This window comes from Heterodontus francisci, chromosome 3 (assembly GCF_036365525.1).
Source record: "Heterodontus francisci isolate sHetFra1 chromosome 3, sHetFra1.hap1, whole genome shotgun sequence".
Classification (NCBI taxonomy): Eukaryota; Metazoa; Chordata; class Chondrichthyes; order Heterodontiformes; family Heterodontidae; genus Heterodontus; species Heterodontus francisci.
Genome location: NC_090373.1, coordinates 69,142,167 through 69,165,999, shown reverse-complemented (window position 1 = coordinate 69,165,999; position 23,833 = coordinate 69,142,167). Strand labels below are relative to the sequence as shown.

The 23,833-nt window shown below is 40.5% G+C and overlaps 1 protein-coding gene across 4 annotated transcripts in view; it reads right to left on the bottom strand.

Moving 5' to 3' along the window:
* LOC137357007 (flap endonuclease GEN homolog 1) overlaps window positions 1-23,833 on the bottom strand; it is a 41,880-nt gene that overhangs the window by 16,271 nt on the left and 1,776 nt on the right. For 2 of the 4 annotated variants that reach the window (XM_068022963.1, XM_068022942.1), the window contains exons 2-8: window positions 21,106-21,290; window positions 19,963-20,155; window positions 11,483-11,659; window positions 10,715-10,825; window positions 8,703-8,776; window positions 8,061-8,152; window positions 6,727-6,877 (exon numbers count right to left, since the gene is read on the bottom strand). In XM_068022963.1, coding sequence (XP_067879064.1) covers window positions 6,727-6,877; window positions 8,061-8,152; window positions 8,703-8,776; window positions 10,715-10,825; window positions 11,483-11,659; window positions 19,963-20,155; window positions 21,106-21,266 — 959 coding nt within the window. In that variant the 5' untranslated portion in view covers window positions 21,267-21,290. Of the gene's footprint in view, window positions 1-6,726; window positions 6,878-8,060; window positions 8,153-8,702; window positions 8,777-10,714; window positions 10,826-11,482; window positions 11,660-19,962; window positions 20,156-21,105; window positions 21,296-23,833 lie in introns of all 4 variants that reach the window. The other 2 variants (XM_068022945.1, XM_068022954.1) reach the window with 1 other exon arrangement.

Below are 23,833 nucleotides of genomic sequence, written 5' to 3'. Positions count from 1 at the left end.
TAAAGCTGGATAACAGAAGTTAGAAAAGTAGCAAGTGACATTAGAAGGCAGGCGAAACAAAGGCGAGCATCAACTAGGCTGAGAATGCAGAATATCAAGACGACAAGGTTAAGGACACTCCACCTGAATGCATGCAGCATTCGCAACAAGGTGGATGATTTACAGACCCAAATAGAGGTAAATGAGTATGATCTAATTGCCATAATGGAAAAGTGGCTACTGGGTGACCAAGACTGCGAACTGAATGTTCAAGGATATTTAAGGACAGGCAAAAAGGAAAACAATGTGGTGTTGCGCTGATAATAAGGGATGGGATCAGTACATTAGTAAGGGAGGATCTCAGATAGGAAGAAGAAAATGTGGAATATGTTTGGGTGGAGCTAAGAAACAGCAAGGGGCAGCAAACATTGGGAGGAGTTGTTTATGGGCCACCAAACAATAGCAGTAGTGTGGGGCATGGTATTAATCAGGAGATGAGAGAAGCATGTGGCATGGGTAATACAGTAATCAGGGGTGACCTCGATCTACATATAGACTGGGTAAACCTAATGAGCACTAATGCTATGGAGGTCGAGTTTCTGGAGTGTGTTAGGGTTGGTTTTCTAGAGCAGTATGTTGAGGAACTGACTAGAGAATAGGCTATTTTAGATCTAGTATTATGCAATGAGAAAGGGCTAATTAATAATCTTGTTGTAAAAGAACCTTTAGGGATGAGTGACTATATATGATAGAATTTTACATTATGTTTGAAAGTGAGGTAGTTCAATCTGAAGCCAGGATGTTAAATTTGAACAAAGGAAATCATGAAGGTATGAGGGGCAAACTGGCTGAGGTGGATTGGGAAAATACATTAAAAGGTATGACAGTACATAGGCAATAGATAGTCTTTAAAGAAATATTACATAGTTTACAGTAAGTATACATTCCTTCAAAGTACAAAAACCCCAAAAGTAAAGGCAGTCAACCGTGGATAACAAAGGAAGTTAAGGATTGTATAAGATTAAAAGAAAAGGCCTATAAAGTTGCCAGAAACAGGAGTATACCTGAGGATTGGGAGGATTTTAGAATACTGCAAAGGAGAACCAAGAAACTGATAAAGAAAGGGAGAATAGAATATGAATGTAAGCCGGCAAAAAATATAAAAACAGACTGTAAAAGCTTCAAAAAGAAACATTTGGCGAAGACAAATGTGGGTCCATTACAAGCAGAGTCAGGAGAATTTATAATGGGGAATTGCAAAATGGCAGAGAAGCTAAATGATTACTTTGTGTCTGTCTTCACTGAGGAAGATGCAAGAAATCTCCCAGAATTAGAGATCCAAGGGGTTAGGGGGGGAATGAGGAATTGAAGGAAATTAGTATTAGTAAGAAGGCTGTGTGGGAGAAATTAATGGGGCTAAAGGTTGGTAAGTCCACAGGACCTGATATTCTACATCCAAGAGTGTTGAAAGAGGCAGCTATGGAGATAGTGGATGCATTGGTGATCATCTTCCAAAATTCTATAGCTTCTGAAGCGGTTCCTGCAGCTTGGAAGCTAGAAAATGTCACCCCACTATTTAGGAAGGGAGGGAGAGAGAAAACAAGCAATTACAGATCTGTTAGCCTTACATCAGTCATTGGGAAAATGCTAGAATTTATTCTAAAGGATGTGATAAATGGACACTTGGATAATAATTATCTGACTGGGCATAGTCAACATGGATTTATGAATGGGAAATCATGTTTGACGAACCTGTTGGAGTTTTTTTGAGGACGTTACTAACAGAATTGATAAAAGGGAGTGGGTGGATGTGGTATACTTGGAATTTCTGAAAGCTTTTGATAAAGTCCCCCACAGGAGCTTGGTTAGCAAAATTAAAGCACATGGGATAGGAGGTAATATACTGGCATGGATTAAGGATTGGTTAACAGGCAGAAAGAAAGAGTCGGAATAAACAGGTCATTTTCGCGTTGGCAGGCTGACTAGTGGGATACCGCAGGGATCAGTGCATGGGCCCCAGTTGTTTACAATATGTATCAATGATTTGGATGTGGGGACCAAATGTAATATTTCCAAGTTCGTGGATGACACAGATCTAAGTGAGAATGTGTGTTGTGAGGAAGATGCAAAGCGGCTTCAAGGGGATTTGGACAGACTTAGCGAGTGGGCAAGAACGTGGCAGATGGAATATAATGTGGAAAAATGTGAAGTTATCCACTTTGGTAGGAGGAACAGATGTGCAGAGTATTTCTTAAATGGTAAGCAATTAGAAAGTATAGATGTACAAAGGGATCTAGGTATCCTTGTCAATAAGTCACTGAAAGCTAATATGCAGGTGCAGCAATCAATTAGGAAGGCTAATGGTATGTTAGCCTTTATTGCAAAATGATTTGAGTCCAGGAGTAGTGAAGTCTTGCCTCAATTGTATATCCTTGGTTAGACTGCACTTGGAGTACTGTGTGCAGTTTTGGTCCCCTTACCTTAGGAAGGATATTATTGTCATAGAGTGCAACAAAGATTCACCAGACTTGTTCCCGGATGGCGGGACTGTCCTATGAAGAGAGATTGGGGAAGCTGGGCCTTTATTCTCTGGAGTTTTGAAGAATGGGAGGTGATCTCATTGAAACCTACAAAATACTTAACGGGATAAACAGGGTAGATGCAGCTAAGATGTTTCCCCTGGTTGGGGAGTCTAGAACCAGGGGACACAATTTCAAAATAAGGGGGAAGCCACTTAGGACAGAGGTGAGGAGAAACATTCTTTACTCAGAGGGTTGTGAATCTTTGGAATTCTCTACCCCAGAGGGCTGTGGAAGTTCCGTCATTGAGTTTGTTTAAAGCAGAAATTGACAGATTCCTTAATACCAATGACATAAGGGGACAGTGTGGGAAAAAGGCATTGAAGTGGATGATCAGCTATGATCACTGAATGGCGGGGAATGCTTGATGGGCTGAATGGCCCACTCCTGCTCCTGTGTTCCTATTTTTCCACAGAATTCTTTTGCCGTACATCGCCTTACTTCATTGTAATATACCAGTTAAAATTAATGTTATACAGGTATCCATGGAAGAGCCCTGTGAATTGGGTAATCGGAAAAAGAAAGCAACACCCAATTCCTCCAAAATAAAATTTGCAAAGAATATTCTGGAGTAAATATTTGCCAGTCTCTCTACTAACCCTCAATCAACTCTTTTCAGAAGAAGGGATCAGCATTTAGAATGGAGAAGCATTTAGAATTGAGATGAGGAGTAATTTCTTCACTCAAAGAGTTGTGAATCTTTAGAATTCTGCACCCGGAGAGCTGTGGATGCTTAGTCGTTGAATATATTCAAGACAGAGATTAACAGATTTTCGGCTACTAAGGGAATTAAGGGATACAGGGACAGAGCAGGAAGGTGGAGTTGAGGAAGAAGAGGGCGGCACAGTGGCGCAGTGGTTAGCACCGCAGCCTCACAGCTCCAGGGACTCGGGTTCGATTCCGGGTACTGCCTGTGTGGAGTTTGCAAGTTCTCCCTGTGTCTGCGTGGGTTTTCTCCGGGTGCTCTGGTTTCCTCCCACAAGCCAAAAGACTTGCAGGTTGATAGGTAAATTGGTCATTATAAATTGTCACTAGTATAGGTAGGTGGTAGGGAAATATAGGGACAGGCGGGAATGTTTGGTAGGAATATGGGATTAGTGTAGGATTAGTATAAATGGGTGGTTGATGTTCGGCACAGACTCGGTGGGCCGAAGGGCCTGTTTCAGTGCTGTATCTCTAATCTAATCAGCCATGACCTTGTTAAATGGATGAGCAGGCTCAAAGGGCCAAATGGCCTATTCTTGCTCCTATTTTTTGTGTGTGGAGTTTTTTCATTCTGGGGATGTGGAAATCGCCAGCTAGGACAGCATTTATTTCCCATCTCTAATTGCCCTCGAGAAGGTGGCGTTGAGCTGCCTTCTTGAACAGCTGCAGTTCTTGGGGTGTAGGTATACCAACAATGCTGTTAGGGAGTTCCAGGATTTTGACTCAGCGACGGTGAAAGAACGGCGATATAGCTTCAAGTCAGGATGGTGTGTGGCTTGGACGGGATCTTGGAGGTGGTGGTGATCCCATGCATCTGCTGCCCTTATCCTTCTAGGTGGTAGAGGTTGCGGGTGCGGAAGGTGCTGTCGAAGGAGCCTTGGTGAGTTGCTGCAGTCCATCTTGTATATGGTACACACTGCTGCCACTGTGTGTCGGCGGTGGAGGGAGTGAATGTTGAAGGTGGTGGATGGGGTGCCAATCAAGTGGGCTACTTTGTCCTGGATGGTGTCAAACTTCCTGAGTGTTGTTGGAGCTGCACCCATCCAGGCAAGTGGAGAGTATTCCATTACACACCTGACTTGTGCCTTGTAGATGGTGGGCAGGCAGTGGGGAGACAGGAGGTGAGTTACTCGCCGCAGGATTCCCAGCCTCCTACCTGTTCTTGTAGCCACAGCATTTATGTGGTTGGTCCAGTTCAGTTGCTGGTCAATGGTGACCCCCAGGATGTTGATAGTGCGGGATTCAGTGATCGTAATGCCATTGACCATCAAAGGGAGATGGTTAGATTCTCTCTTGTTTGAGATGGTCTTTGCCTGGCACTTGTGTGGCGCGAATCTTACTTTCCACTTATCAGCCCAAGCCTGGATGTTGTCCAGGTCTTGCTGCATATGGACATGGGATGCTTCAGTATCTGAGCCGTTGCAAATAGTGCTGAACATTGTGCAATCATCAGCAAACATTCCCACTTTTGAACTTATGATGGACGGAAGGCCATTAATGAAGCAGCTGAAGATGGCTAGGCCTAGGACACTACCCTGAGGAACTCCTGCAGTGACGCCCTGGGACTGAGATGATTTACTTCCAACAACTACAACCATCTTCCTTTTTGCTAGGTATGACTCCAACCAATGGAAAGTTTTCCCCCGATTCCCACTGACTCCAGTTTTGCTAGGGCTCCTTGATGCCACAGTCGGTCAAATGCTGCCTTGATGTCAAGGGCAATCACTCTCACCTCAGCTCTTTCGTCAATGTTTGGACCAAAGTTGTAATGAGGTCAGGAGCTGAGTGGTGCTGGCGGAACCCAAATTGAGCCTCACTGAGCAGGTTATTGCTGAGCTTGATAGCACTGTTGAATACTCCTTCCATTACTTTGCTAATGATTGGGAGTAAACTGATAGGGCGATAATTGGCCCCATTGGGTTTGTACTCCTTTTTGTGCACAGGCCATACCTGGGCTATTTTCCACATTGCCGGGTAGAAGCCAGTGTTGTAGCTGTAGTGGAACAGCTTGGCTAGGGGCATGGCTAATTCTGGAGCACAGGTCTTCAGTACTATTGCCGGAATGTTGTCAGGACCCACTGCCTTTACAGTATCCAGTGCCTTCAGCCATTTCTTGATTTCATGTGGCGTGAATCGGATTGGCTGAAGACTGGCATCTGTGATGCTGGGGACCTCAGGAGGAGGCCGAGATAGATCATCCACTTGGCACTTCTGGCTGAGGATTGATGCAAATGCTTTAGCCTTGTCTTTTGCACTAATGTGCTGGGCTCCCCCATCACTGAGGATGGGGATATTTGTGCAGCCTCCTCTTCCTGTCAGCTGTTTAATTGTCCACCACCATTCCCGACAGGATGTGGCAGGACTGCAGAGCTTAGATCTGATCCGGCAAGTAATACAGATAGTATAAGAAGTTACTATTAGAAGCAGTTGAAGTTATTTGACTATTTTCTGCACAAGACATCAAAAACAACTTCAAATTTTCTGAGGTAACTATATGGCAAATCAGTCAAGTACAGCAAGAACCAACTACTGACGCAGCTGAGGAGAAAATTGACGGGTGGGAAAAGAGTAAGTCTTTCTTTTGTAATGCCGATTGAATGTAACAGCAACTGCCTTTTATTTATGTTTCTACTGAAAATTCAAGAACAATCATTGCTCATTTACAAATTGCAGGCTCTGGAAGGACAGTATTATTCAAGTTTTGAGGTAATAATCAAATTTGTATATTTAAGTAGAAGTTCCCATGTATGTTAAAATAGACATTACACAACATCACCTGGTTCAGTGCGTTTCCTGTCCGACAGTCTGTCTATTCACCCACCTGTCCGTTTCCCTGCACTCATCAGGCAAGTTAATCAAATTGCTCAAAATATTTTTCAAATATCATCAGAGCCACTTACTTTGGCAACACTAAATATTGCTGTAGAAATATTTAGCAAAGGAGGACAGATGCAAATTAATCTTTTCTTGGCATTCATTAGAAAATGTCTGTTAATAATTGAGCCTCCATACTGTATGCAAACATGTTATACCACATGCAAATGCATATTTATATAACTAGTAATTCTTTATTTTTCACCAGGATATATTTACTATCAAGGGAATCTAAGAGTGGCTTGGAAAATGAACTTTTAAAAATCCTTATTCTTGTTAGGACATGAAATGGCCTACTAGAAACAACACAAGTAAGTGGCTCTAACGATATTTGAAAAATATTTTGAGCAATTTGATTAACTCGCCTGATGAGTGCAGGGAAACTGACAGGTGGGTGAATAGACAGACTGTCAGACAGGAAACGCACTGAACCAGGTGATGCTGTGTAATGTCTATTTTAACATACATGGGAACTGATATGAATGATACAGAAATTTAAATAAAATTTAAACTTGTATGAGTACCACCTGCAACAATTTCCAGATATCTCTCACAATTGCTACATCTTGGTACAGCCTACAGGACTTACTTTTTGATGTTACTCTCCACCAAGCTGGTTTTCCTCTTCTGTTCTGCCTGATGCCAATCACAAGGGCATCGGTAATCACTGCCATGCAGTAAACAGCACAGAGCACCTGCACACAACTGGCAACCCTTGCCTGCATGCTCCCTGGCTAATCCTATATGAAACACAACAGCAAAAATTGGGAATCATTCATTTTTAATAAAATTAACTGAGAAATGCACAGCACAATTAAGCTATGGCTTTTGCCATTCAATTGTGCAGTTATTTCAGCCGTCAGCAATTTAGGTCCCACAATCTGGAATTCTCTCCCTAAACCCCTCAGCTTCTCTACCTCCTCTCCTTCTTTAAGACCCTCCTTAACATACACCTCTTTCACCAAGCTTTTGGTCACCCGTCTTAGTCTCCTTCTTCACCTCAGTGTCCATTTTGTCTGGCTATGCCCCAGTAAAGCATCTTGGGACTTTTTTTTGTTAAAGGTATTTCATAAATGTCAGTTGTTTTTCGCTAAAGTACAGAGCTGTAACTAAATAACTGGAAAATGTAATAGGTTTCAGTCTATGAAAGCATAAATAATGCTTCTTTTACCACAGGAACCACCCTGTAGCTAAAAGAGAAAAGCAAGTTCCAAAGGCAGGAGCTTTTTGCTGCACGTGTGTCCAAATGTGATCAGCGATGGCCATGTCTAGAATGTTTACCTAGGAATTTTATAAAATTTACACTGCAGCCTCAAAATAAACAGTGGACACTTAAACTGATCAGAGTTGAGAACTTGCATGGTTCTAGTTCTTTGCTGGCATGAGTCCCCAGCACAACATTTCCATAATGACAATCTCACTCAGAGGAGCCACAGGATGGTTATGATGGCAAAGTTTTGTTTGTATAGCAGTTGGTATGTGTATTGAGAGGAAGAATTGCTCTTGTTATACATGCAGTAACATTGTAAACATGTACTATCTGAATGTTTTTATAATGTCACAACACATAGAACAATTTATCTCCATTGTTGACTGTTGCAGAGAGCTTTACACTACAACTAAACCGTATTGTACCTGACCTGGGACAGCTTGAAACCAACATTGGCTGTAAAGTATGGGAAACTGTCCCATTATCCAGAATTGACATCCATCATCTTAATGACAAATTCCCCATTTAATCAAATTATTAGAATCACAGTCCTTAAAAGATTTGCTGATACATTTGTAAACATTTACAGCCTGAAGATTATGTGGCTTTACTGAAAAAAAATTAGAAATGAATTTTGCTAGCCTGTAAGTGTGGATTTCCCAGGAATCCTATGCAGTGGTTTTGAAGAGTATATGAAATCTAGAACTGGCTACCTGGGTCTTGGCACGCTGAGCAGTATGTTTTCTTTTCAACAGCTGTATTGTGAGTAGCAACTTCCTCAAACTCTAGTTTCCAGAGTTTAAACCTAGAAAGATTAATGACAATCATTTTCTTTCACATTTCAACTTTTCTTTCTACCGTCACCAATTAAAATGAATCAACATAAAATATTTAATCTTTAATAACTTGCCCATATTAGCCTTCAAAATCAGGCTGTAAAGCCTTTTTTTAAACTGACGGAGAGAGTTTTAGGAGAAGAAAGCCTCCCTCCCCACACCTTTAAAATGAACAGTGGGATGATTTGAGGCAGAAGTAGAGCATTTTGAAGCTAAAATGGTAAGAAAATGGGTTACACTAGGTAGATAGAGATTAATTTGAGTCAAGTAGAATAACTAGACAATCTGGAAGAGAGAGTCGGAGAAAGAAAGGAGATGACAGGATGAGCATAGGTAAACCATTCATTTCCTGTAAAATTATGGTTTAGCCATTTACTTCAGTAATTTTGGGTTATCAGAGTAATAAAGTCATTTTTAATGTTTGAGTAGCCTTATTGTTATAATATTAATGTTATTTTAGCAGTGTGTAAGCTAAAAGAAAAGACAGACAAGAGCTTCCTTGAACCTGGGATTGTTTACCTCTGTAGCAGGCTCTGTCCATTCATTGTCTCAACCAGCCTCAAAGCTTGTTCTTTCCCAACACCTGGAACTCCCTAGAAGCAAAAAAACAAAACCAACATGATACTTAAGAAAAAAATTGTGATCCAACGAAGGGATTAAGAAGAAGCTATAAATAAGAACAACGGGTCTGGAGATATATATTAACAACCAATAAACTCATGATCACTTGGGTACTGGGTAACAATTTTAAATCTATATTTTTATCAAACTTTTAAAGCATTTTGCAGTGTATACCATAACTGAAAATAATAATAGAATCTTTATCAACTTCAGTGAAGGTTTTCACAATACAATAGCTGAATATTTTCCCAATACGTTACAGTTCTCATCAAAATATATTTCCAGTTATTAAGGCTGCTGGATATTAAGTGTCATGAATAAGCAAGTCACAAATCAGCTTAATCAAAGGAGGATCCACTGAAGCATCCTGTCATATAATTATTAGCTAAAGCACGTTTGTTCACTCCATACATCTATCACAGATGGCAGTGACAGCAGAAAACTCCCATTGGATTCTTTGAACACATTCAACTGAGAAAGGAGATAAAGTTAAACTCTCTGCATCTCCTGAATGTGAATCAATTATGGATTGATAAAATTAAAACTTCTTTTCCTTAAAGGTTATGAGAGAATTGAACCTCAAGGTTATGAGGGTTATAAATGAACCAAGTGATGTCTCATTTCAATTTTAGTCAGTCAGTCTGTAGCACAAAACCATTCATAATTGATAAGAATTTAAGAACAAGAAATGAAATCCATCTTGTTCTGCCACTACTACTGCTTCAGTACCAAATGTGACCTCTTTCCTTCCCCATATCCTTTCGAAGCAGGAATCTATTCAATCCCATTTAGATTACTTTAACTGAATAATTAAGGACCACACAAAATGGCAGCCTATTCCTTAAGTAAACAATTCAAAGCATGAAGTCATTTCACATGCTGGCCTCTTCTTTCTTTAGCTGATATAAACCCATGTTTTTGGTTATTGTCCAACGCCTAGTCTTGTGCTTATGGGAAGAAGGCGATTTTGATAAGCAGATATCTCCTGCTGTCCAAAACCTGTGTCCTTATATTTGGCATGTATAAGTTAGCACTCCCAGGTTTAACAATTAACATAACTGCAGTACATAGAAACACAGTAGAATAATTTTGTCTGTCCAGCGGACCTATCCAAACTTCCCTTTAGACTCTTTACCATCACTCTAGAACTATTAGCAAATAACCTCTTCACTAACAAGGAATTAATTTAGTCCTATTTTAAAATCCTTCATAGCTTTTGTTCCACACCCTATGGTAATCGATTTTACAATTCTATGTAATTCTCTTAGTAAAAATAATAGTTGCCTAAGCTTATTTTTTATAAACTTAACTATAAACTGTATCCCTCAGTCACCCAAGCCATTTATCGAAAATTATAAACAGTGACTCCAATACCAACACAGGCAACCAATTTAATCTCCAATGCCTCTCCACAAACATATTGCTCTCCAATTTGTCAAACAAATCCGTTAACAGTTGCTTGGTAGAATAGAACTTGAGTACTGCTGAGAAAAGAGACATGCCGAAGCTTTTTGGCTTGCACGTTTTTGTTAATTAAAAAAAAGGCACATGTTTGTCCAGGCATGGGGGACAATAGTTCTCTGGTGCATTCTCCATGGCAACCCCTCGACTAATCAGTCTACATGCCAACCAATTAGCACTCTTTTCTCATGCAGTATAAAATGTTGTTCCCTTTTAAATTGGGTATTCTTGTGCCTGTCCTGATGAGTGCAAGACAAAAAGTTTCGATGGCCTGTCGCTTTTTTCAGCAATAAGTCCATTAATAGTGCCACACGCAATCACAATTGTGAATTCTTTTTAAATGTAATTTCAATAATTTGGTAGAAGGAACTAAGTTAAATAATTTAAGTATGACATAACAAATATCACATTTATTGTTACTATATTCACAACTTTAAATTGACCCATACCTTTGGCAGGTAATCACAGCCAAGCAAAATTGCAAAACCAATCAGTGCATCTCGGTCAAGGCTTAATTTGGATTTAATTGTTGACATTTTATAGCAGTCCACATGGGGGTCCTATTGAAGAAAATGGAGAATATAAAACCGTTAATGTTCTTCCCTGACAAGTAGAGATGGGACTCTGCTTCTCTTTTCACAGATGCTGCCAGACCTGCTGAGTGGTTCCAGCATTTCTTGTTTTTATTTCAGATTTCCAGCATCTGCAGTATTTTGCATTTATACAAGTAGAGATGGGAGGTGTGGAGATGAACGTTCCAGTCTCTCAATATTAGTTTAACAGCTACCATGACCCTGCGGACCCGAAGGGAGTGGACGAGTGACCCCCTATGGCATCTAACCAGTCCCCCTTCATCAAGGTAACAATTTGTTCACACAAAAAGAAGTTTTAGCTATGGAAATACCCAGAGCACAATCTGTTGCATATAAAAAGCAGCGAAATAAATGATTTATCTAATGTGCCACTGGGCAGGGAAAAGAAAGGAGATAATGCAATGTTCTAAGTAAATATATATTGCTATCCAGCCCAATGTGCTTCAGTTACCCCTTCAGTTCCGAACTGCTGCTGTTTACTTTGAGTTCATTAACAACATAGGACAATGACAGAAAATATGTAACAGAAAATGCATGCAGGCACAGACATTTAATGTGCAACGGATGTTAATTTAAAGAAACAGGTACCGATGATAATACTAAAGTCATCACACTTTGAGGTACCTTTGTGTTCATGGTGAAGTTTCTGTACACAATTTGAGCTCCATACAAGAAAACATCACCATCATTGGTGATACAACCATCGACATATCCATTTTCATTTAGATAGGCACACATAGCTTCGGCCTCACCAGCTGCACAAACCCATGGGATGCCCAAACAATCCAGCAATTCACAGCACTGAAAAAGAAAACAACAAACCAAATCACACACTCCACAATTACAAGACATTTTTGGTAAGATTCCAATTCGTCAAGGTCAGAGGAATGGGAGTTGGAGAGATAACAACTTGTATTTATATAGCAACTTTAATACAATAAAATATTCCAAGACGCTTCACATGGCATTATAAAGCAAAATTTGACATGAGTCACATAAGGAGATATTAGGGCAGATGATTAAAAGCTTGGTCAAAGAGGTAGGTTTTAAGGAGTGTCTTAAAGGAGGAAAGCAAGGTGGAGGGGCAATTCCAGAGCTTAGGGTCTAGACAGTTGAAGGTATGATCACCAATGATAGTGCAATTAAAATCCAGGATACTCAGAGGCCAGAATTAAAGAAGCGCAGATATCTTGCAGGTTTGTGGGGCTGATGAAGATTACAGAGATAGGGAGGGGTGAGACCATGGAGGGCTTTTTAAACCAGGATGAGAATTTTAAAATTTAGGCATTGCTTAACTGGGAGTAAATGTAGACCAGCGAGCACAGGGATGACGGGTGAACAGGATTCGGCGCGAGTTAGGACACAAGCAGCAGAGTTTTGCATAACCTCAAACTTACAGAAGGTAGAATGTGGGCTGCTAGCCAGGAATCTGCTGGAATAGTCAAGTCTGGAGGCAACAAAGGCACGGATGAATGTTTCAACAGATGAGCTAAGGCAGGGGCAGAATCAGGATCGGGAATAATGTGATAGGTTATCAGAAAATTTACAGTGGGCAAATCTAGCCAGTCTGGAACAGTTGCTTCATTAAAAGCTGAAAAAATATTTTGTATGTAAACCATATGGTTCCCAACAACTTTGTCTAAGCTCACAATCCATTTTTCATACAGCAAATTTGTGCAACATCCCTTCTGAAAAGTGACCTTAAGCCAAAAAAAACATTTGAAGTTAGTGATACTGATTACTTCACTTACATTCGTTGGGGTATATCCTTAAATCAAAACCCACTTCCATTTACGAGACAGATAAGAGAAGCTACCAAAAGCAACAAGCAAGCATTACAAACTTCCCAATAAGACCCAAGAACTTTAAACCACTTACCAGAAAACAAACCAATCAAGTTGCTCAAGATATTTATCAAACTAATTTGTCACCTTGTTACAGGAAAGGGATTACAAAGCACGCTATGTGCAATACTTCTAATATCTCACTACTGGATATCCTACAGTGTTATCTATAGATAGTCTAGGATTTGAAGCATAGTTCTAATGTTCGTGTGGTAACATGAGATGCATTGCAGGGACCTGGGCAGGAGTTTTTTCAGGGATTGTTTTGAATGAGCTTGTCAGAACAAACAAAACTACTTCAAAAAGTAGTTGGGGCGGCACAGTGGCGCAGTGGTTAGCACCGCAGCCTCACAGCTCCAGGGACCCGGGTTCGATTCCGGGTACTGCCTGTGTGGAGTTTGCAAGTTCTCCCTGTGTCTGCGTGGGTTTCCTCCGGGTGCTCCGGTTTCCTCCCACAAGCCAAAAGACTTGCAGGTTGATAGGTAAATTGGCCATTATAAATTGTCACTAGTATAGTTAGGTGGTAGGGAAATATAAGGACAGGTGGGGATGTTTGGTAGGCATATGGGATTAGTGTAGGATGAGCATGAATGGGTGGTTGATGTTCAGCACAGACTCGGTGGGCCGAAGGGCCTGTTTCAGTGCTGTATCTCTAATCTAAAAAGGTCTATTTCTCAAATTGGAATTTTGTAATGTGGTTCAAATAAACACATAACTTCTGTTAATCTAACAAATCAAGTGGAAACAAAAGACAGCTTGGTCAGACAAAAATGTTAAAGCAGGTAGTCCAAGTGCGGGTTATGTATCACTCATTTATCATTACCTTCGCTACTATTCACTGCAATACCCCAGCGAACGCTTACAAGCTCAAGTTCAACTAATTGGGTTTCAGTGGTCAAATTGCAAAACCAACTATAATGATGACAGGAGAGCTGATGCTCATCGATAGCTGGCTCGCAGTGCTAATAAGGCAGCAGCAGAGTTAATTATTTGAAGGATTTTCCAAATTACCACAATGACATTCAAAAATTACTGAACTTCAGATGTTATTGTTTTGAACATACTAACTTACTACCTTGATATGGTGTGGCTGATGGTGAGTCAAGGAGTATGACTAGGAGACAGTCAGTTAGGAAGAGTTAACCAAAGACAAGTGGACCAAATTTATCTATACTGGAGTAACTCGGCGAATAAATTAAAATATATCAAAATTTTACTTCCACACAAACTGGCTAGGCAGTGGAGAAAGACAAAGAGTTAGATGATGATGACACAGCGCCGTCATTTGATTTCACACTCGCAGCGACCAGTTCAGATGCTGACACGATATGTATCTTACAGTATAGCATCGAGGCAGGGTCAGCATATGGCAAGACACTGGGCACAAGTGCGCTGCAGTCTGGGCAGGGGGAAAGGATAGCGCAGGTTCCAGATCATCAGAGGGTGAGGTCATACACGAGTTCTGCGGCAGAACACTCAGTTGAGGACTTTGATGGGTCAGGCTACAGAAAAAGGCTGCTGTGTGTACACACCAAAATGCTTAGTGCATTGGGAAGCCTGCCAGTTAGCCAGCATTCCATGTCAAGGAGCATGGAGGAGACCGGCACCAACTTGGCACAGGGTTTTGCGCAGAGTTTGGAGCCCATCCTTTGAGCATGGAAATGGTGGCCAACTCCAGCAATACATTTGTGGACCTAAGCATCTGATGGCTGACATCCTAGTTTCCAATGCAATACAAGCAGCTTCCAGCAAAAGCCTGAGTGCTGTGTGGAAGCTCGGACTGAAGACATGCAAATTCAGCTTGCTATCGTGCAAACTCAGACTTCTGCAATCATGGCTGTGGATGCCAGTGTTCAAAGCAGTCTATGCAGAAATGCAGCAAGACCTGGACAATATCCAGGCTTGGGCTGATAAGTGGCAAATAGCATTCACGCTACACAAGTGCCAAGCAATGACCATCTCCAACAAGAGAAAATCTAACCATCTCCCCTTGACATTCAATGGCATTACCATCACTGAATCCCCCACTATCAACATCCTAGGGGCTACCATTGACCAGAAATTGAACTGGAGTAGCCATATAAATACCGTGGCTAAAAGAGCAGGGGTCAGAGGCTAGGAATCCTGTGGCAAGTAACTCACCTCCTGACTCCCCAAAGCCTGTCCACCACCTACAAGGCACAATTCAGGAGTGTGATGGAATACTCTCCACATGCCTGGATAGGTGCAGCTCCAACAACATTCCAGAAGCTGGACACCATCCAGGACAAAGCAGCATGCTTGATTGGTACCCTGTCCACAAACATTCACTCCCTCCACCACCGATGCACAGTGGCAGCAGTGTATACAATCTACAAGATGCGCTGCAGCAACGCACCAAGACTCCTTAGACAGCACCTTCCAAACCCGTGACCTCTACCACCTAGAAGGACAAGGGCAACAAATACATGGGAACACCCACCACCTGCAAATTCTCCTCCAAGTCACACACCAACCTGACTTGGAACTATATCGCCGTTTCTTCACTGTTGCTGGATCAAAATCCTGGACCTCCCTTCCTAACAGCACTGTGGGTGTACCTACCTCACATGGACTGCAGAGGTTCAAGAAGGCAGCTCACCAGTACCTTCTCAAGGGCAATTAGGGATGGGCAATAAATGCTGGCCTAGCCAGCGACGCCCACATCCCATGAATGAATATAAAAAGGGGGCTTGCAGAGTGTCACATCAGTTGAGAATCTGTCCTCCAAAAGATTAGTGGGATTGCTAAGGTGCTGTCCCGCAGAAATGGCAGTGGCTCCATGAAGCACAAACCTGCTGTTCTCTCTCAGGGTTACAGCATTTGTCCCTCCCACCACTGCCACTCCAACAGTGCCCCTGTTGTTGTCCGTCAGCCAGCTAGCCCAGACGGCTGCCACCCATGCCAAGGTGGCGCAGTCAGAATCTGGGCCTTTCAAGCCCAGAGCTGCTCAATGTCATTCTGCAAGACCATCGCAGTGTCCTCCACCAAAAATCAGCAGCCTTCCACCAGCCATGCTGCAACCACTTGTGTAGCACTTTGTAGGATCAGTAGGACTGGTAAAGGCATGTAACACAGGCAGTAAGGGAATGCACAAGGGTGGTTAGTTTAACTTTGTAATATAGCATGATTTAATTGATAAATTTCATTTGGAATGCGTATTTTGTGTTGACTTTTATATTTACATTGTGGCCAAGAGGATGATATGAAGGTTGTTATATTGCAAAAAGCTAGGTGGTGAAAGATAGAACTGCAGCCAATCTTTACATACTTTACAAGCATTTATTTACAGAGATACAAATTACAAACATGCACCTCCGTATCCCAACAACCACAGCTTCAGTCTGTTCCTATCGATAAGGGCACAAGTGACTCCCCAGTGAATGTCCATCACCTTCATATAAATAAATACAATTAATATACAATTAACATAATCCCTTCTCACTGCAAATAAAAATTAGAGTTTATATGCATAACCAAGAGTTCAAAAAAAATTAAATTAAAGATCTCCATCCTCTGTACAAAACATTACATTATGAGACACCCCTCTTCTAGGACCTGTCACAAACAAGTGCTATTCTGAATTATGATTTTTAATCCATCGTTGGAAACCTGAATTAAACTTTTAAAAAGTGCAGGAGACAAAGAATTGGGATTAAACTTTAAAAAGAAAGCAGCTAAGGTAACCACTGCAATTTGCATCAAAATACTTCACATACCAAGGTATTGAGGTGGAGACGAATGTCTGGTTACTCTCCCGCCAGAACAATGGCATGCTAATTTTGAATGAGCTACCTGCTTTACCTCCATTACCTAGACATTCAAAGCCATCTTGGAACATTAACACTGGTGGAGACGAACCTCAAAGGGTAAACACTGAAATAAAGGGACGTAAGAGAGATTGGAATTCTTAGACTTGAACTAATTAAGATGCAATAGAGAGAATATACTGGGCAATCATGTGAAAACTTGCAGTTTCTTCTTGCTACAGCAGATAAGCACCTACTTTTGACCAGTGCAGGACCCAAGTGAGGGTCTGTCTCTCTCTCTCTCCGCCACCAAGGCAACGCTCTAAGTTTGAAACCTGTGGGCTGCAAAACATCCAAGTCTATCATTGCTGCAGACAGAAACCCCGGGGAGAAAACCATTTATATCACTGTCTCCAAGAAAACCCTGAACCAGGTAGCCACCTCTACCAGCCAGAAGCTTCAGGACTATGAGCTTAGCTGGAAGACTACTGAATTACTTCATGGACTGTATATTATTTTATTTGTTCTGGACTCTATTTCAACCAATCTATTCTTCTTCACTCTGTAACCTATTTGTGTATGTGTGTGAAAGTTGGAGCTAGTTTATTATTTTACTTAGATCGGGTGTTGGGTTTTAAGTACAATAAACTAACCTCTTCCTTGTTTAAATGCAAGAAAACCTGTCCGATTGGTTCTTTTATGATCATAGCACATAAAAGGGTTAAACACTTACTGAATTGGTAAGAATATTTACTGTTTAAAAGAAATAAGTCCTATTGCAGTCAAACAAGGAGAGGGACAAGAGGAGAGCCTTTCGACCCCTCACCTGATCGTAATAGACTCCTAACAATTTTTCCGAACATGCATTTCTGTTTGCAAAGCAATCTAACATTGAAGATTTGCATTCACTTATCTAATTTTAGAGATTTTCTCTCTCCAGCTTTTCGTAGAGTACATTATCCCACAATGGACATAACATTCAATGGATATACTATCTTCAATACACCCATAATACAGAATCTCACTTGAAATAGTTGACAAATAGAATCCCATATCCGCTGCCTCCACAGCAGCCAGAGGTTTCAACAGCAAGAGCACTTTTAACAACCATTTTTATTTTCTTAGCTTCCCAAAGACACCATTTTCCATCCTCATCCATCAGGAATATTATGAAACCAGCTGTACTAGAGTACCCATCAGGAAGATTAGCATGTTAAGCATCACTGAAAATGGCGAGTTTCATGTTATTTGGAACACCTAAGGCTGAGAACTTAAGGATGCATTTATTCAGATTTAACTTTCTTAATGTTATATTTGCCCTTAAAACTTTCACAACTTTAGGGTGTTTCATTGTAGTACTTAACTTCAACACATTAAAACAAGCATCTGGTCTAGTCAGAGTGCGCAACCAGTTCAAGTGACCCATCAAGCTTCACAACTGCTCTGCTTGTTCAGTTATAACATCTGTGATACCTAGTGTGTTTACTGGGACAGGGGTAACACTGTCTAAATAGGAGTTAATTTAAAGTTATTACAGACCCATTCCGCTTAATACCTTAACCAATATATTTAAACATCCCACAAGCCTGACTCCCAATTTTAAATTCTACACTAATCTTTATATCTTAAATTCTGCAGTACCACCCCATAAGAAATCATCAACATGTATCATGAAGATTTCTGGCTGTTTCCTGTTATGATACAAATAAAACACTGCAGAATCTGCTTTTAGTTGAACACTACCTATTTTCAACAAAGCAGATCTCACTGAAAAATACCATATCTGGAAGCACCTTTCAGGCCATAGACACATTTGTTTAGTTTCCCTTCTGCATCTGATGCCTCTTTGGGCTGTTTCAGAAACACTTCTCTCTGAAAAGTATCACACTGCAGAAATGTGGCTTTTATGTCGACTGACCTACACTCCCATGAACATGTGACTAAAAGAGCTAAAAAGATCAAGATCACTCTAACATCTGTATCACCCAGTTGCTCGTCAAAACCCTTAGCTACTAGCTTTAGCCTTATAAGTTCCATCTGCAAGGACCTTTTCAGTACAATCCACCTATATGACAAGGCTGGTTGACCCTTATCTGGTACCTCAGAATAAAGTCCAAACTCTCTTTGTTTTGTCTCTCTTATCATTTTATCCTTAAGTTTATTGGCAGCCTCCAAAGCTTCACAATCATGAAAATTTCTGCTTCTACCTCTGTTGCGAGACTGTTCTGTGGCCTTTATTTCATTATCTAATCTATTCAAGCTAGTCTTTACTTACACTCTCATGTCTGCCAGGACTACTACTGCGAGATCTCCTTCTTGCACTCAGAGGTTTCTGCTCCAATTTGAGAGTGTTCTCTGACACAGGAGTCACTTCTGGACCCACTATCAGCACTTGCACAGTGGTTTCTTACTATCCATTCTTTCACCCCATTTTGCCAACCTCACTTCTTGGCTATCATCCTGAACATTCAACCAATATTTGAACTTTCCACTGGCTTCTCCTGTATGTTTCACAATTATCACATGCCTCCATTCATTAGACCCCCCCAGAATATAAACCTGAGTACTCACTCTGGGCAATTGGCCTGTGGATGTGATAGCTCTGTCATATATCCCATTACCACTATCCAGCCCTTTATGTATCTTATTCTGTTCCTCAGAACCTTCATTACAAAACACAAGAATATTTGAGGTACATGGTGCCTTGTTTACTTTTATCAGCTGCCCATCCATAGCTGATGAGCTGATTTTGTAATTAATTCCAATTAATCATGTGGAATGAACCTTAACAGTTTGATTGCCATGTTTGATAAGTACTGTCTTACCATCACAACCTATTACCATAGCAGGGCCTTTTCATTTCCTATGACCCTGTATTTTATAGCATACCAAATCTCCTGAATTGAACTCTGCCTCGCAGGGCCTTATACGAAGTCTCAGTGCTCTCCGAATTTTCTCTGAGACCTCAGCCTTGATGAAAGCCTGTCTCCCTGCATGTAAAGCATTCAAATGTACAGAAAAAATGGAAGTAATTGTAGTACCTTCTAGAGCAGGAGGACTATTACACAGAATAGAAGGCAAATTGGGACTTCTGCCATAAACTAATGGATAGGGACTATATCCTGCTGTGCATACTCCTGCGCACGTCTTTACCAAAATGGTATCTGGCGCACTTCGCATCAGAAGTGTGCATGAATGGTGCAGATGCCATTTTGGAATCCTAAGGGTCAAATGCTCAGAAACAGTCTCTACTGAGCCCAATGTAGCCCCATTAGCTTTAAAAGGTAGCAAAGGAATTCTTTAAATATAAAATATATCAGCAAGCTATAGCATCCTGAAAGCAAATCTAAACCTTGAATCTGTGCTTTTTATATAGGTTGTCAACCTGTAGTCATAAATACTTAACTGAGTTATAGTAAATGAAATATATTTGCCCAATAGCTTATCCTTCATTTCCTCTCAAAAGAAATGTTTCCTCTCAGATAATACTGACCTCTTTAAGAACAGATTTAAAGTAAGATCTTTTTGTCCGACCAGTAAAACTGCCAGGCTTTCGGGGAAAACCACGCCTTGCCTCATTCCGTTTATTCATTGTATCAGCTTTCAGTTTTGGTGCATTTCCTTCTGCCACAAAGACAAGTCTCACATCCATCAATGTGAGACACGAAATACGGAAAAACAAATTTCTAAAATTAAAGGAAAACATAGATCAAATTCATTAATATACAAGTAAAAAAAAGCAAAAAAAGCTGCAAATGCTGAGTATCAAATAAAAACAAAAAAGTTCCGATTAAAGGTCACCTGAAACATGACCATGTCTTCCTCTTTATAGATGACTGATCTGTCGTTCCAGTGTTTTATGTTTTTCTTTCAATATCAAAAATAATTATATTAGTTTGGCAAAAATGCCTACCATAATATCAGTTTATGATCTGGAAATAAGTTGCAGATATGAACTACTGCAAAGAATGATACATTTACTATTGTATTGTCAGTTTTGAGGTCCCTGGCCACACATGAACTTCTGTTCTGAATTGAAAAACCCCAATAGCATGTTGCATAGATAAAGAATAACCTTTTTAGACTTGTGCTATTCTCATTTTGTATAATTAAGGTGGCACCACTGCCTCTGTTTTACCAAAGTCTGAGCCTTGCTTAATATCTATAATCTCATTTCCCTTTGTCACCATTATCCCTAATCTATGTCCCTATTTTCTCTTCCCTCCTAACTTAACAGAGTCTAATTTCTATGTAACTGCCTATTGTTGCAAGTAAAGAGAACAGGCACGAGTTACTTGCTCTTCCTTTCTTTCTCTCCATATTATTTCTTACTAAAGGAGCAAGTTTAAACAAGTGATTCTGTGCACGCTAACCCCTGTTTCAAACCAGTCACTAGCAGAGTACGATGACTGGGATGACTCTTTCATTTCCCTCCCTTTGTAAAACACATGGTCTGCCAAATGGCACATTGAGATCAAAATCTATCCAAGCAAGAAAACGACAAAACTACGCATGTTATTACTCTGTGACACAGGTGGCCCAATACTCTGAGCAACCATACCTTCAAATATAGTCCTAAAATGAATATTGGTGTGCAACATTTACATAATATATAGTACTTAATATTCTATGTTACCTGAGGTGTGGCTTGATGACTGTTCCCATCATGCCTTTCACAGTTTGAGCCTCACAAACCCATAAGCTCATATCCACGGCCAATGTTTTCCCTTTAAGATTTTGTAATGGAACATATTCTTTAACAGGCTCTAAAATCTGCCACAAGTCATTCACTCCCATGATTCCAGCTTCTATTTCAGGACACTGCTCTTCAATAAAAAAGAGAAAAATATACATCTTAGCTCTTAAACTAAACTAAGTACATAATCAGGTAGTCAAGGATACATTTTTTAAAAGTAGATGCAGTCCCCAGATGATCAGTGTGACTCAGTTGGTAACACTCTTGCCTCTGAGTCAGAAAGTCATGGGTTCAAGTCCCACTCCAGAGACAAACACAAAAACAGCAATGCATTGTTGGGGATATCGCCTTTCAGATGAGATGTTAAACTGAGGCCCAGCCGGCACCCTCAGGTGAACTTAAAACATTCTCAGGTACTATTTCAAAATCAGGAGCGTTCTCTCTGGTATCCTGGACAAATTTTATCCTTCACCCATCATCACTAAGAAAGAATTATCTGCTCATTAACATATTGCTGTTTGAGAGCTTGCTATGCTCAAACTGGTTGCTGCAATTCCTACTAGACCTCAAAAGTACTTCACTGGCTGTAAGTGCTTTGGGATGTCCTGAGATCGTGAAAGGGGCTATAGAAATGCAAGCTCGTTCTTTCAGACCAAAGCAATTAAAAGAAAAACCAATCAGAATCCTCTAAATGTTTTCAGTTTCATAATATGGACACTCCAAAATATACCTGCAATGTGACATGGCATAAATGTACATATACAAACTCTGAATCAAAAAAAGGAAAGGGGAAATTCTGTCTTCTCAATTAAGTCCCCCTTTCACCCACACCCATACATACCTGATTATTAGGCTTCTCTGTATGTGGTCATGTAGATTCAATAAATAAATTACATTATCCAACCTGTCAGATTTAGATATTATTTGAACAGTTTAGAAGTATAGCAGAACCAGCATTTTTCAGATGTTGACTTATCTGCCAGAATTCCAAAGCACAAATCCATGCACGACACACTACCTCGTTGTATGTTTTCATCATGTTTATGTCAATTGTAAGTCACCTCATTGAAATAATCTGCATTCTTATGTTATTTGTATTGCACATCTCTCCATTCCTGTGGCAATGGTACTGTTGTACCATGTGCGCCTGTTTGAAATATCAAGAACTCTTTAATATCAATTTTCACTATCTGTCTCAGAGGGAAGGAGGTGTTATGTGGGTGCATCCACTCCATTAAGTCGATAGTAAAGGTTCTGTTGTACTTTTCTACACGATGTTCAATAACTCTCCTCTTTGAATGCCTGTTTCCTTCCCCCCATCCTGGTAAAACATCTATGCATTCAATTCAATAAGCTGCAGACTGCATATCACATGCTGTTCGACTGGCCTGGGTCTTACTACAAGATCTAGCTTGAGTGGAAAAGGAGTAGCCATTTTGCTGGTCTAGCTTATTTGGCTATTCAATGAGATCATGGATGATCTGACCAAACTCCATCTACCTACCTTTGCCCCATATCCCTTAATGCCTTTGGTTAACAAAAATCTATCAATCTCAGATTTAAAATTAACAATTGATCTAGCATCAACTGCCATTTGCGGAAGAGAATTTGAAACATCGACCACCTTTTGCATGTAGAAGTGCTTCTTAATTTCATTTCTGAAAGGTCTGGCTCTAATGTTTTCACTATGCCGCCTCGTTCTAGACTCTCCATCAGCGGAAATAGGATAGATAGAAACTGTTCCCCTTATTATCTTGAGAACTTGGATCAAAGTACCTCTTAACCTTCTAAATTCCAGGGAATACAAACCTAGTTTGTGCAATCTCTCCTCGCAATTTAACCTGTGGAATCCAGGTATCATTTTGCTAAATCTAGGCTGCACTCCCTCCAAGACCAATAAATACTTTCTAAGGTGTGGGGTACCCAGAACTGCTCACAGTACCCCAGGTATAGTCAAACCAGGACTTTTACAGCTGAAGCACAACTTCTACTCCCCCTTTATATTCTTGTCCTTGAGATATAGTTCAGCATACTATTAATTTTTTTGATTATTTTCTGTATGTGTTCATGTCATTTTAATAATCTATGTACATGGACCCCAAATCTATCTGGATCGCCACTGTTTATAGCTTTTCACTATTTAGAATGTACCAAGTTCTATTCTTTTTAGGTACAAAGTAGATGACCTCACATTTACTGACATTGAATTCCACTTGCAACAGTTTTGGCCATTGTTCCATTGTTATCTCTTCGTAATTTATGTTTCCATCTTCACCGTTTACAATGTCGCTTATCTTGGTACCATCAGCAAATGCGGACATATGGCCCTCCATCCCATCATCGAAGTCATTAATAAGTGAATAGTTGAGGCACCGACACAAATCCTCACAGGACACCCTGAGTGACATCTTGCCAATTAGAGTCCATGCCGATAATCCCTACTCTGTCTCCTGCCACTAAGCCAATTTCCTAAACAGGTCAATAATTCACCTTCACTACCATGAGTTTCAACTTTAGCTAACAATCTTTTATGAGGGACTTTAAAAAATGCCTTCTGGAAGTCTATATAAATAATATCCATAGACATTGCCCTGCCCACTAATTTACTGAGTTCTTCCAAAAATTCAATCAGGTTCATCAAGCATGATTGATCTTCCCTCTCTCTCCC